The sequence below is a fragment of the Fundulus heteroclitus genome, chromosome 3 (assembly GCF_011125445.2).
Source record: "Fundulus heteroclitus isolate FHET01 chromosome 3, MU-UCD_Fhet_4.1, whole genome shotgun sequence".
Lineage (NCBI taxonomy): Eukaryota > Metazoa > Chordata > Actinopteri > Cyprinodontiformes > Fundulidae > Fundulus > Fundulus heteroclitus.
In genome coordinates, this window is record NC_046363.1 from 20,954,671 (window position 1) to 20,968,550 (window position 13,880).

At 39.9% G+C, this 13,880-nt stretch overlaps 1 protein-coding gene across 1 annotated transcript in view; it reads right to left on the minus strand.

Annotated features, from left to right (window-relative positions):
• Nucleotides 1–299: 299 nt before the first annotated feature.
• LOC105926320 (complement C4-B) overlaps nucleotides 300–13,880 on the minus strand; it is a 79,231-nt gene continuing 65,650 nt past the window's right edge. The window contains exons 38-41 of the mRNA XM_036132537.1: nucleotides 12,217–12,321; nucleotides 1,012–1,095; nucleotides 799–931; nucleotides 300–720 (exon numbers count right to left, since the gene is read on the minus strand). Of these exons, the coding sequence (XP_035988430.1) occupies nucleotides 579–720; nucleotides 799–931; nucleotides 1,012–1,095; nucleotides 12,217–12,321 (464 nt within the window). The 3' untranslated portion in view covers nucleotides 300–578. The remainder of the gene's footprint in view (nucleotides 721–798; nucleotides 932–1,011; nucleotides 1,096–12,216; nucleotides 12,322–13,880) is intronic.

A 13,880-nucleotide genomic window follows, 5' to 3' on the forward strand; every position in this document is an offset into this window, starting at 1 on the left:
AACCTTCCCTCCCCACCCCACCCAGAATAAGTCAAATCAATGGCTGCTTTAGATTTAAAGTTTTCTTTTCAATTTACCAACAGGCTTCTTTCTTTCTTTCACTTTATTTTTAGTGATTTATCCAACATTAAACACAGGAAACAGTAAAAAAAAAAAACACCGATAAAGAAACAAACCCACAATTTACCAAAAAAAAAGGAATAGGCTGAAGCAAAGTTTATTATTGCCTAACCTGTTTTATACTTACGACCTTTACAATCTACCTAGCATGTACACAATAATGATGAACACAAAAATGCTTTTTTCCCAACAACATAGGCAATGTTTATTTCAATAGGATATCTTGTAACTGTGACATAAGGAAACAAAATGATGCATTAACTAGAAATGATAATGTAGTTGCCAAGCTTAATGAGTCATTTGCTTATGGATGGGTTATTACTCATTTTGTCCGACAGGCTATTGTGATATTAGATATTTTTATGGTACAGAGGTAAGTTATCACAAAGAAAAAGAAAACAATTCATCAATTTCAATGTCTAAATTGCAGTGAAGGTTAACAGATTTGTGAGTTGGATTTACTGTCTGCAGCCATCGGTTTTGTACTCCTCAACAAAATTATTGAATTCAGCACAATTCCGTCTGTTCCCAGATTTTGCACACTCCTGCTCCGATGGCCTCTTTTCCACCCAGGTGTTTGATTCCAACAGATACTGCATGCTGCAAAGACAGATAAAGGACAGTCTAGTTCAGTCTGTTTAGACAGGTGTTTTTCTTGATTAAACTTATATTACTTACTTTCCATCTAAGTCTTTAGTGGCACCATCTTTGCCCATAATCAGATACTGTCTTCCCAAGTCTAACTGACCCTTGCACTGAAGCCTTTTGGCAAACACCCGAACACTGTTGTTTGCCACATGGAGGTCTCCATCTAGTAGATGAATGATTATAATTACTCAAAGTCTGCAAAAAACTTAAAAGCCCACATTTTAACCTCCACAGGTTACTTACGAAATCTGAGGATCTCAGTGACTTTAGTTTTGTATAGCTCAAAGTTGCTCTTAAGAGTGACCTCCTGGACTTCCACAATGTAAGCTGGAGCACAAACAAACAAATACAAATCAAAATAACATACCGTAAACGAATTATAGGCTTTTATCCATTGAAAGCTAAATGTGCAATAATACATACCAGTCACTAAAGAATAATTATTTAAGATAACTTAAATAAAATTGGAAATACTTATCTGTATCTATTGAATTCTTTCAGTAGATAAATGCATGGTTAATTGCAAAAATTAATCATTAAAGTTTGTAATTAAAATACGTTAAGCACAATTATTTTATTTATAAAATAATTTCATATTATGCTAGCACAGTAAGTCTTAGATTGTCTTAATTTGTCAAAACTTTACCTATCAAAATCATTTGGCACTGAATTTTTTGCACGTTTTATTGCACCTTGCAATAATTTTAATACAGGTAGTCTCTGTGAGATACAGGATCTAAAGGCTAATAATACGAATAATAAACTCATTAAAATACAGTGTCACAACGTTTAAAATACTCTATGATTAACAAAAGAATTACAATTTAAGAGATTTACAACATTGTTGCAAGGTTTTTCAAACAAGCTACAAAATCTTCCAGATAAATTTGATCCGACAGTTTCAGTTCCTGTTGAGGATGATTCCATCAGAAGCTGCTGTGTAGGTTAACCAGTGAGATGTGATGAGCTAAACTAACAGTCTGAATAGTTTCATGATTGTTAGGATATCAACAAGGTCAAGTGGAACGAGCTGTTTATCCCAGAACTGCATGGCACACTTAGATGGCACTGACCCAAAAGATTGGCACATATCTATCAGATACCACCCTGGAGGTGACGCAGCTTCCCTGCTGATGTCACAGTTTGGATGTGTACCGCCCTTGTATGGGTGTGTCCCGAGATCCCTTTATAATGTTTGCGTGATGAGCACTCGAGGCCTCCTGCCGATCAGGGGCCCATCAGCGCTGGTGTGACTGTAACTATTTCTCTGTCTTTACCTAGATAAAATATAACTAAAAGCATACTTGTCTGTTTTATGCTTCCTACATTCAAGGTAATAAGTAAGTGGGGGTCGCCTGACTGGGTAAAACGAACTGGGTCCACCGAGGGTGTTTCACCTTAGACACGGCACGGTGAAACAGTAACAAATTGGTGTTTCCACCCGGACCCAAAGGACGACGTACCACCTTCCGTTTTCCGGTCAGGACGCCATTCCGGAAGAAAAACACACAGCTTGCGGCCGCAAAAAAGGTAAGGAGATTTTATTCATCTCCTAGTGTCTTTTTCTTCCTGGAGGGCCGACTTTTTGTATTTCTAAAGGCAGAGAAAGGTTTGAGGATAATTGTTTGCAAACGTGTCGATAAGAACTTGGGATTTGCGTGCGGTCACAGAGGTGAGAGTCCGGGAATCCTTGGCCAGGGTTCCGAAAATACTGTGCACCTTGAGAATTTAGGGTTTAAAAGGTCCCCTTGTTAGGCACAGAGGAAAATACGTGTTCCTCTGTGTGTAACATAAAAGCGGCCATTCTGACAGACACGCCTGTACGCGTGGCTTCTAAAACATCGTGTAGCCTAGAAAATGTGGGTTTAGATGCCCCCTTATTTTCCGCGAGGACGAACATAAAAGTCGTTTTTGCGGTAATATAAAAGCAGCCTTTTTCGAAAAACGAGCGCGTACGACCTGGCTAATACACAATAGTGTGAATGCGGTGGTTTGACGTTTTGTTAAAACCCCGATTACAGACGAATATAGAAAGAGAAAAAAGCCAGTGGACGCACACACAACCAGCAGGACCGGAGGTACGTACTGAGTTAACTAAAGATTGGCCAGAGAGAGTGTGAGTGTGTATGTGTGTGTGTGTGTGTGTGAGACACGTTATTGTCATTGAGCCGTGGAAGTGAAGTGAAGGGTAAGGGCCTTCTCATCCTGAGTACACTGGCTCATTGAAATTGCCGTGTAAAAACACAATAATAAGGCATATAGGAACATAATAAGTTTTGGTGTCTGAGAGATAAAAAATAAGCTCTCATTGGACCGGGGTCAGGACGCTGTCCCAGCAGGTTGGCCAAGACGTGTGAGTGCTGGAATGGCTGAGAATCAGGCAGAAAATGAGCTCCAGGGGGGTTCTTTAGGAACACTGCTGGAGACAGGAAAAAGGAGCATAATGGCAAGCTTCCCACATAAAGATGCTGAAAACCATTTAAAACAATTTGAGGAGTGGTGTGAAAAAATGAGGAGAGACGGGGTCTTTGGGGATACAGAAGGACCTCCACCCGATGCCCAAATGTGCACTTACTATTTGCAAATATTAAAAAATAGACTAGTTCAAGCACAAGTAGAAACGGCTAATGCAGGTGAGTTTGCTACAGAAAAATGCCAAAAAGAGGAAATCAAAATAGCAGGCTTGATAAAACTAACTGAACATTATTTCAGCATTTGCTTCTCAGGCCTCGACAAACAACAAGAGAGTGAAAATCTGCAGGGGGTAAGGGAATCATCTTCTTTCAAACAAGAAGGTAAGTACACAGCCCCTGTTACTCCAGAGATGTCTGCTTCTGGTGCAGCCGCTGTTATGCAAAACAATCTGTTTGGTGATAGTGGAGAGCTGTTATCGAAGGCCAGGAGTGTGGTGACTTCATCAGACCCTTCGGTGCATGTGCCTGGTATAGAATTATGTGGGGGACAGGTAAGCTGTGACGTAAGACCCAGATGCAGCCGGCATTCTAGCGAAACTGATCTTTCTTTACCTGCAACAAAACAAAGTGTGCAACTGCCATTGTTTCAGACTCACAGTGCTACAGGACAGGTGAATGCAGCTGTTTACAGCCCTCTTTTATGTGCTGACAACGTTTATCTGAGGCACATGTTCCCCGATCCCAGAAAAGGGGCGCACCTTTGGATCCAAGCATTCGTGGAGACTTTAAGCGGGTATGTATTGGCTATTGGTGATGTGAGGACTGGCTTATCAGCATACCTGGAACCACAAGAGGTACATGCGGTTGAAGTCTCTGCTGGAACTGACGTACTAGGAACAGCTGCTCCTTTGGCCCCAGTGGCACGGCAACTTTGGAGCACATTGAGGACATTTTTATCCAGTAAGTACGGATTCTGGCCTTTTTAAATGACACTACACGTTGGGCAGGGGAGACGGCTTCAGCATATGTGAACAGAATGTTGAAAGTTTGCGCGCAAGCTGTCTGTCTGATATTGTTGCCTTCGTCATGTCTTGTACAATATATTGTGTCTGTTGAAATGAGATTATTGAGTCAGAGTGAGTGGGGGAGAGACTGCTTGGATCCGCGGATATTGAGTGTGTCTGTGTGTGTGTGTGCAAATGGGTCTTTGTGTGTAAGTGAGGTTACAGATAAATGTATTTGTGTTTTGTTTTGTTTTGGGGGTTTTTGGCGCAGGGGGGTGTTCAAAGTGCAACCAGTTGGTCGGGGCAGTTGGATTAATAAGAAAAAGAAAAGCGAAAGTTTTTAATAAAATAAAAAATAAAAAGGAAACGGAAACGGAACTAAAAGGGCGTTGCACCGGGGAAGCGTTTACGTGGGGACCGACTAGGACTTCCGTTGTGGATAAAATTGTTCGTAACTATTAAATGCAACGTATAACTTTCAAAAAGGGGTAAGCGTCCAGGTGTCTGCGAGACACAGAGTTGTATCCTTGCGGGGCTGAAGAGTAAAACCGTGTTTGGACGAAACATTCGGGGGTCGTAGCCAGCGCAAGCTCTCCACTTTTAAACTAAGCGGGAACTTAACACGTTGAAAATACGTCTTTCGGCGTTGCTATAGACGTTTAAAAACTATGAAAAACATAGAACTATTTAAGACAGTCAGAAAAAGCAGGCCTGCACGTGTTTGTCTGTCTGAATGTCATCTTTGTATGTAAATGTATGTATTTGTGTATCGTATGTAACTAAACGTTCGTCTGTGTGATGTTCATGGTTTCAGAATGTTCATTTGTTTTGGGAGAACTGCAGCTCCGTAATTCAAATGACGTTTTTAATCATGAACTACGTTAACTAAAAGCTGAAGAAAGGTAAAGAGAGATTTCAATAACAGTTTGTTTTCTTCCCACATTAAACATCCGGCCAAATTAAATTGTTACACTGAGAGATGTTAACGTGTCTTAAACAGAAAATATCCCAGGGCTGTAGGAAATACTTGGGACTGGGGATAAAGTTTTTTGTTGTTGTTTGGAGCTTAATTATGCAGAACAGTAACCAGAGGTGTTGGGGCTGTATTCAGTTATGCTATTAGATTGTGCTTGGCTTGTGTTTGTCAATGAATTCATGACAGCTGAAATAATAACAGAGTAAAAGCTTTTATATTGTAATTTTAGAACATTAATAAAATGGCAAACAGCATATGGGGAGCATATGGGAGAATGTTTGGGAGAAAAGGATTTTACAGCTGCCTAAAAAGAAGAATTTAAGAGCACTAAGATATACATGATTTTTGATTTAAATAGATGAGACAAACTGTGCTTTAAACAAACTATATGGGACTAAATATGGTTGCTTTTCTAAGGGTTCTGTATTAATTTATTTTATTTCTTTTTACTGGGGATTTGAATGCAGCTAATGAGAAATTTTGAGAAGTGTCAAGATATCACAAGGCCACATTAAGCATGTCATCGGTTACAAAAGCATCTGATGTTATCAGTTATGCTGAGCTGAGGCAAGCCTCAGAGGGTCAGTTTAACCTGAAACAGGACAATAGATATGATAAACAAATCTGACCATGATGTAAACATCTGAATGTTTATGGCAAGGCTGGGTCTGTGTGTTCTGGCCTGGGGCATGAAAACTATGTCAGAGGGAAAAAATAAAATAAAGCCAGCTTGTGAAGAGTTAGATTCTACTTCTAATCTCTTTGTTTTTGGGTAGCTTTCTCAATGTGCTGAATTACGGGGAAAACTCTTATCATGTATAGAAAAACACTAGAAGCTCAAAAGCCTGAAAGAGAAAATGGTTGCTTTAAAGTTTCACCCTTAACCAATTAAGATTGAAAAGCATTAATAACTAAGTTTGCATGATCGAAAGAGCTAGAAAGAAATCAAAAGAATGCTATAAGATATTGGAACACACATAATGCACGCTTTGGGAGACTTTTTACTTTCGGGTTTTTATTGTTTTGTGTATTTTGATTATTTCTTTGTTAAATGATTCCTTTGCTTTAATTTTTGCATCACCAGTGACAAAGAAGTGACAATATTTAAGGTTGTTCGGCAGATAATTTAAGAAAAGGAGAAGTTTTAATACAAAACGCTGAAAGAAAAGGAACGAGAGATTCCTACCTCCCCTGGACCAACCAAGAACTTAGACACATCACATTAAGAACCAAGACACTAAAAAGACCAGGTTTTCTTTTGTCACCTAATACACTAACAGAATTGTTTTTCTCTGAGTTACTTCTTTCAGATGATGTGAGATGAAACTGTAAAGCCACCTTGTTCCAACAGAAGTCTCTGGAAAGTGAGCTCTTTCAGGCCGTATGGTAAGAAGTCATGATCTAAAATGGACGTGCAGGGATTGACAAAAGTGACTAAATTATGCTAAGTTTAACAAACTTATGACAGGTAATATTGAGACCTTCTTGGCAAGGCAAGGCAAATTTAGTTATAAAGTACAATTCAGTATTCAGTATCCTTCTAGCAGTAAGAAGGTGGCTTTGGAAATTGTTCATGTACCCCTTCCCACTGTTCCGCTCTCCACTGACTCACATTAACATTTCTATCCAGTTTTCTGCTTTTTTCTTGCAAGGAAACCTGGTCATATATAATTGGAATGTGCTAACGGAGAGATTTTAGTCTCTTTTCTTAGGCATTCTCAGAGACAAGTGAGTACCAAGCAGTGCCACAGTGGTCCAGGGGGCGGAGAGAAAAAGGTGATGTACTTGACTCCTGCCTAATCCAGTTTTTGATCAAATTTTGGACAAAAAATCAGTAATTTTTGCAGAAGCTGCATAGAGGTTTAATGGGGAATGTGATGCTACAAGGTTAAGAGAAATGCTTTTTATTAATGAACTTATACAAAGAGGTTGAACTGTCTGTAAAATATTTTGCTTGGATAAATTTTTAAGGGATCAAGATCTGGGGTAAAGGTGAAAAACTTCAAGAATAATTTTGTTTTAGAGGGAACGATGTGGTTGATTTTGTTTTGAGACAGTTTTCTTGTAATTTTTGTTTTGATTTTTTTCTTTTCAACTTATTTACACTACACTACGGATGAAGATAGACAATTCTTGTATTGGACAATTTGATTTTGGACAAAATCCATATTGGCAAAATGCTGGCAGAATTCCTTGTGGTTTCAGACACAACGATTGGAGAAAGAATATTCATGGACAACGCTTGTCCTGGAACGATGTTGTGCTGTTGAACTGAGACATGAGGACTGAAAATGGACAACTAATTGCGGGGGCAAAGACAGAGGCATCGGATAACCTTCAATGGACCGCAACACGAAACAAAGATGAGTTGGCAGACACCCCTTCTGCATTTCACATCAGATTTTCCTGCACATAATTAAAACACGAAACACACATTAGAAACATACACATTGGCGGATGCGCTTAGAAGAAAACTTTCAGATTCAAAGCAATCAGGATTATAATTAAACCCCTAGGATGTTAATTGTTTTAAGTCAGAGCTGTTATTAGCGAGCGATAAGAGGGTCAAACGCATTCGGACAAGTGGTACTGGTCTGGAAACAAAGCTGGTAGAGATTTTGGGCCGCTGATAAGAAGGATTTTCTTTTACTTTTCTAACAAGGTTTTTATTTAAATCATTTAAAATACATATAAATATGTTTTGGAATTTTATTAACCCCACAAGGGGTTTTGAAGTAGATTCAAAGAGGCACCTTTAAGATACAATAAGCTTCATAAAATACATCATGCATGAGAAGAAATAGGGGGAACCGCTAAAAGACATCCATTTTGCACCAAAATATTAAGTTACGGGATGAGAGCATAGAGCAGCTTAAGTAATTATGCTAAACCTAAAAGGTTTGACAACTTATATTGGGGATTACATAGAGGGGCCGTTTAAACGTAAAAGGAAAGTGGATAAGAACAATGTATGCTATTACATCAATGGGCGATAATTATGATCATGACAAAACTAGTGGGCGAAAAAGTTAAAGTAGGCATTACAGCAACAGTTAATAGCATAACCGACTGAACGAACGAGTGAGCAAGCTAATTTTTCAATATAAGCAGAATAACTGCAGGTTTAGAATAATGCCTTATTCTAATAAATAACTTGGGTAAATTAGGATTAAGGCACCAATGTAAATAGTTCGGAATTGTACGCAGTTACCTAAAAGGTGTGAGGAGACTTAAAAACTATCTGTTTAAACACAAAATAGCACAATAGTTTAACTAACTAAATGTTAAAACATCCAGAAGAAAAGAACACATAAACATAGTTTAGCCATCTATTAACCTAGTGGTCTTTTAGACCAGGATAATCTAACGATCGTCCTCTTGTACATGCAGAAAAGTAATGAGGTCAATTAGATTAGTTGGACATTTGGAATCTGGTCAGGACAGCAGAAGTGACTCCTGGACACAAGATGAGGATAACAGCTCCAACATGATATCAATGCATGAAGGTTGGCTCTGAGGAACATCAGAGCTGCAATGGCATCAGACAGTGACACTCCTGCTGTGATAAAGAAATTCTTGAAAATAACTATGCATGACTGCTTTGCTTCACAGGTGATGGAATTCAACTACAAGGTTTCACGAACATGACATGGAGAGGTTGGCGTTCAGGAAACGCACCTAGAACACACTCTTGGACTCTTTGGGGTGAATGGGCTCTAAAGGGGGACACTAAAGAGGAGATAAACTGAAAGCCTGGGCTTACGACGAGAGACATTTCAGACAGGGGGTGTGGACACCCAGGAATTGCTGCTGTGGTTTGAAAATGTCAGAGATTTGTCGCAGGTGGTGGAGTGTTTCGATGACCCAGGCGCTTGAAACCAGGTTGAACAGAGGAGACGACGTCGTGTTCCCACAGGGATTACCTATAACCTAACACTGACTGTGAACAATTTTATGTCTGGGGTTGCTGGGGTTGCCAAAAGGAGCATCGGAGATGACTTTCTCTATCCTGACCAGGTTCACACTTAAAATGCAAAGAAAAAACAAAATTATAGAGGCCAAAACAAATACGGACATAGAGAAGTGTTTATACAAAGAATTCCACTATTCGTCAATTTAAGGTGCAGATACTAAGGCTAAACAAAGAATTAGAAGAAGGGCAAAACTTAAAGCTGATCATTTACCAATGGGTGGTCAATATTTAAGAGGTTTTAAAGGAACTGCACAATTTCTTCAATGATCACAACAGACAGTGATTGATGAAACAAACAAGCAAATTCTAGAATGGGAATTTTTAATCTGCTGGGACAAGACGGTGCAAACATAAAATAAGGATTTATAGATCACTGGGTGATATAAGATCACAAAGGTAATAATAATAAATGTATGAAAATGTAAGAAAATCACTCGGAGTAATGTCTGCTTAGAGTTTTTCAAAATAAGACAAGAAGTACATAGGGCTGCTTCTTATTAACATCACAACATTATTCTGCAAATATATATAGTGGAGCTTTCTTTTACAAACTTAAGGGTTTTTCTGTTGGACTTTTTAGAAAAATGTGAAGTATTTTGGAGCTGGTTCAGTAAGAAGTTTCTGAAAGGTTTTAATACAATTCCTTGTGTGCTAGATAAATTGAGATGAACCGTGTCACAGTAGCCATGAAACATATGATGATAAATTTCTATTGCAGAGATCTTTTCAACTGTTGGACAATTGTAAGGTGAGACACACATGGGAAAGAATTATAGAGAAATGCTGCTGCAGATAACGTTGAACTTTCAGATTTCTCTTTTATATAAGGGTAATGCAAGATCTAATGATTACAGTAAAGGAGGTTAAGCTAAGAGCACAATAATTGTGAACGGAAATATCTGGATGTGAAAGTGTTTGAAGAAGGTAAATGAAAGAAGGATTGGGAGTCTTGATAAGAACACTAATTACACCTTGTTTCTGTTATCCAACAGTAAACAAGGCCTGGTGTCTGCCAACCATCTCAACAGAGCATTTTCCTGGGGATAAAATGCTTATTGCCTGAAAAAGGACAGGACACTCATTACCATCCAACTAAATCGTTTTTGTCCATGCTGAGGAATAAGAAGAGGACTTAAGAAGTTTGGGAGTACATGCCAGAGACCTATGGATTTGCCATGAAGGAGCAGTTGCCTGAGAACACTGAGCTGACCACTTATGCGCGAATAGATTCATGTCTGCCACGTGCTCAGACTGGCCTGACGTTTTTTACTTGCGTTATTGACGTACGGACACTTTTTATATCACAAAACTGATTTTTTCCTTTCTCTTCTCCACTGACTTCCATCACCATGTTTGATCTTATGTGTTATGATGTTTATACTGTGATGTTGCATTATGATGATCGCTATGGCTTTATGACTAAGAATGGAAACTCTCTGTTACAGACACACACACCAAGACCTACAGTTCTTGCAATCTTTTTGCTTTGTTATATAGAGAACCAGGATCTGATGGCTATCACAGATCCATAAGTTACTCGGTAAGGCTAATTTCTAGATTCAATACAGGGTGTCTTCTCGCTCAGATTGGCCCAGAGTGGGAGTGCCCTTGACTGGGGCTCCATCACTTTTTTGCCATTTCTTAGAGATGGTTTTTTGTGATGAAGACTCAGCCTGCCCTCTGATGCCCCCTACTGGTACTCCTGGATTTGTGAGGTTGAAAGCGATGGATATTTGTCCATAGGAATGGAGAGTGGAGGACCAAGTAGGAGGTTTTTCGGGGTGGAGGTAGAGTAGACAAATTTGGCCTTGATTAATGTACATCTTTAGCTTATCTAGTCTAAAGTAAACTTAAAATAATGTGCGCATAGGAACCTAAAACAGGCCTAGCACAAATAGTTGAACCCTAAATTGTAGATAAAAGGCTTGGACTGTGGGCTTGAGTAAAAAATTATGAAGTATTCATGCTGATTGATGCTAAGATGTTTCCATTGTGGTTTGTCCGGCCCTTTTCTTAGAACTATTTTCGTTGTGATGTGCCTTTGGGGCACACCAACAGGGGGGGCTAACGGACAACTGGACTGTTTTTACAAAGTGCTTTTCAGTCACACCAGCAGAGACTGTGTGACCCCAGAGACTGAACCGCACTATCGACTGCCATGGAGATCACAGATGGATGGACTCTGGAAGCCGGAAGCTGACGTGATTGGATTGCTTGGACTGGACGGAATGACCGACTGTTCTGGGAGAGGGACAGACTGAGAGCTGTCGTTCCACTGGTTGATCATCTTTGGTGATGTGCCATAATGACACATCATCAGGGGGTCTGTTAGGATATCAACAAGGTCAAGTGGAACGAGCTGTTTATCCCAGAACTGCATGGCACACTTAGATGGCACTGACCCAAAAGATTGGCACATATCTATCAGATACCACCCTGGAGGTGACGCAGCTTCCCTGCTGATGTCACAGTTTGGATGTGTACCGCCCTTGTATGGGTGTGTCCCGAGATCCCTTTATAATGTTTGCGTGATGAGCACTCGAGGCCTCCTGCCGATCAGGGGCCCATCAGCGCTGGTGTGACTGTAACTATTTCTCTGTCTTTACCTAGATAAAATATAACTAAAAGCATACTTGTCTGTTTTATGCTTCCTACATTCAAGGTAATAAGTAAGTGGGGGTCGCCTGACTGGGTAAAACGAACTGGGTCCACCGAGGGTGTTTCACCTTAGACACGGCACGGTGAAACAGTAACATGATAGAATGCAGCACAAGATATAATCAAATACTTTACTAATTATGTTCAATTTACGCTTTATTTAATGACCGATTTTGTGACTGTGTGTTTGATAAATTGACACATTAATATAAATTAAATGTATTTTTTTAGTTTAACACATTTATCATGTTTCAATTAAATACACATTAAATATTTATTTAACTAATGGATTGTGGCTTTCAATAGTTAGGAAAAAAACTGCTTTTTGTTTGTTTTTTTTAACATAAAAATGCAGCAAATCCTCAGAGTTATTAGGCCAACTGTATCTCTGTGGTATAATAAATTCTTGAAGAGGCTACTGACCAAAATCCACTCTGGGGAAGAAACACGCATGATCCACACGCATAGCCTTCGTGATTCTTTTGCCTTGATTCAATTTGAAGGTCTCCTTTACTTTATGACAGGGTCCTGAAGAAAGCACACAGTGACATTATTTGATGCATGAATTCATTTTTCAAGTATATTTAACAGAAGTTAGTATGGGTCCAAATGACTTTTTCTCAGATTGTGGGGTACATATGTTTTTATGGGGCAAAACAGAAAAACCTGCAAAGATGTGGTGATAAAAAGCTGCCCAAGCCCATAGATTCATATGTAAAAGAAAGTCTTCATGGTGTTGTGCCAGTTCAGACGTGACAGAAAACGGCATCAATTCGGGACATAACGGACTGCGTTACCCATGATGCAATGTGGTCAAAATGGCCACCAACTCATGTGGTCAAAATGGCCACCAACTCCCATCACGCAACACGGCAAAATGGCCGCCGATCAAGATAAGGTTGCTATGGTGATGGCTATAAAAGCCGATCACACACGACAATCTTCCTTCTTCCCTGGCTTTTAGCCAACTCGAGAAGACACACACAGCTGTCTCCGTTGGGGTAATCCCACGCCACGTGTTGGAGTTCCTCGCTGGACCGAGAGTTTTCGACGCAACGGTTATTCCCTGCTTTACATAACAGGAGGTCGACTAAAATAAGTACTTTTAAATTTCCTCTGATCAAAAGACTGAGAGACGCCGTATCTCCCAGTGATCGAAGAGGACCCCGCTTTGTCTGGCCAACAAAGCGACTGTGAACCCGGTGGAAGAAACGAAGGAGTTTCTTCCCCGTCCCGCTGCAGCCTGCGGACAACTGCGCTCGTCAAGACGCGTCCAGAAAGCCGCATTACCCGGAGCGTTCCGGACCAGCCCCGAGGCAACTCAAAGTAACGGGGTTTTCCCCTTTTATTTCTGTTTCACCAACAGGGTGTTTAGAAGTGCCTGGGCAGGCGGTAGAACTTTGTAGGTGTTGGTTAATGCTTTTATTCCACGACGAAGTTGGAATTATTTTGCTGAACATTTTCTTTGTATGTGCATGCATTTTAAAATTGATTTTGCTGTGTTGATTTGTGATCCATCAAGAACCCCGCCGTGGGTTACTGCTTCATTTCTTTCCATCTCCTTCCCTGCTTTCCCCCCTCTCTCTTTTCGCTTCTTCTTATCAATTTAATCTTTTTGTCCGAGCTCAAGTCGCGGGCTTTGCTTTAAACTCCCAGTTAGCTGCGCCCTCTCGAAGCGAGGCATTATCCCATCAGCGTAAGCGTGGTTACGTCATTAGGACCTCCCCTCGTATGTCATCGTAGCAGCCATCTTGGGAGGGTGACGTGTATCTGGACTGTAGGGAGCTTAGCTGAACTAGCTTTTGTGTAAGACATCAAAGCGTCCAGTGAGATTCCCGAAGCTGTTCTGTCTATCAATGCTGATACGTGAAATGCCGGTGTTTCGAGGGCGGTGTTAAACAACTTTGAGTTAAGTTAAGATCTGCTAACCGCTCATTTTAATCCATTGTTTATTTTTGTTTTGTTCTTTATTTCCACATATATATTTTGCATGTTTTAGTTTAGTAATGAGTAAGAATTCCAAAGTTGTTGAATCAGAGAATTACTGTAACAGGGAATTGCTTTTGGTTCAATAAAACCAACGACTG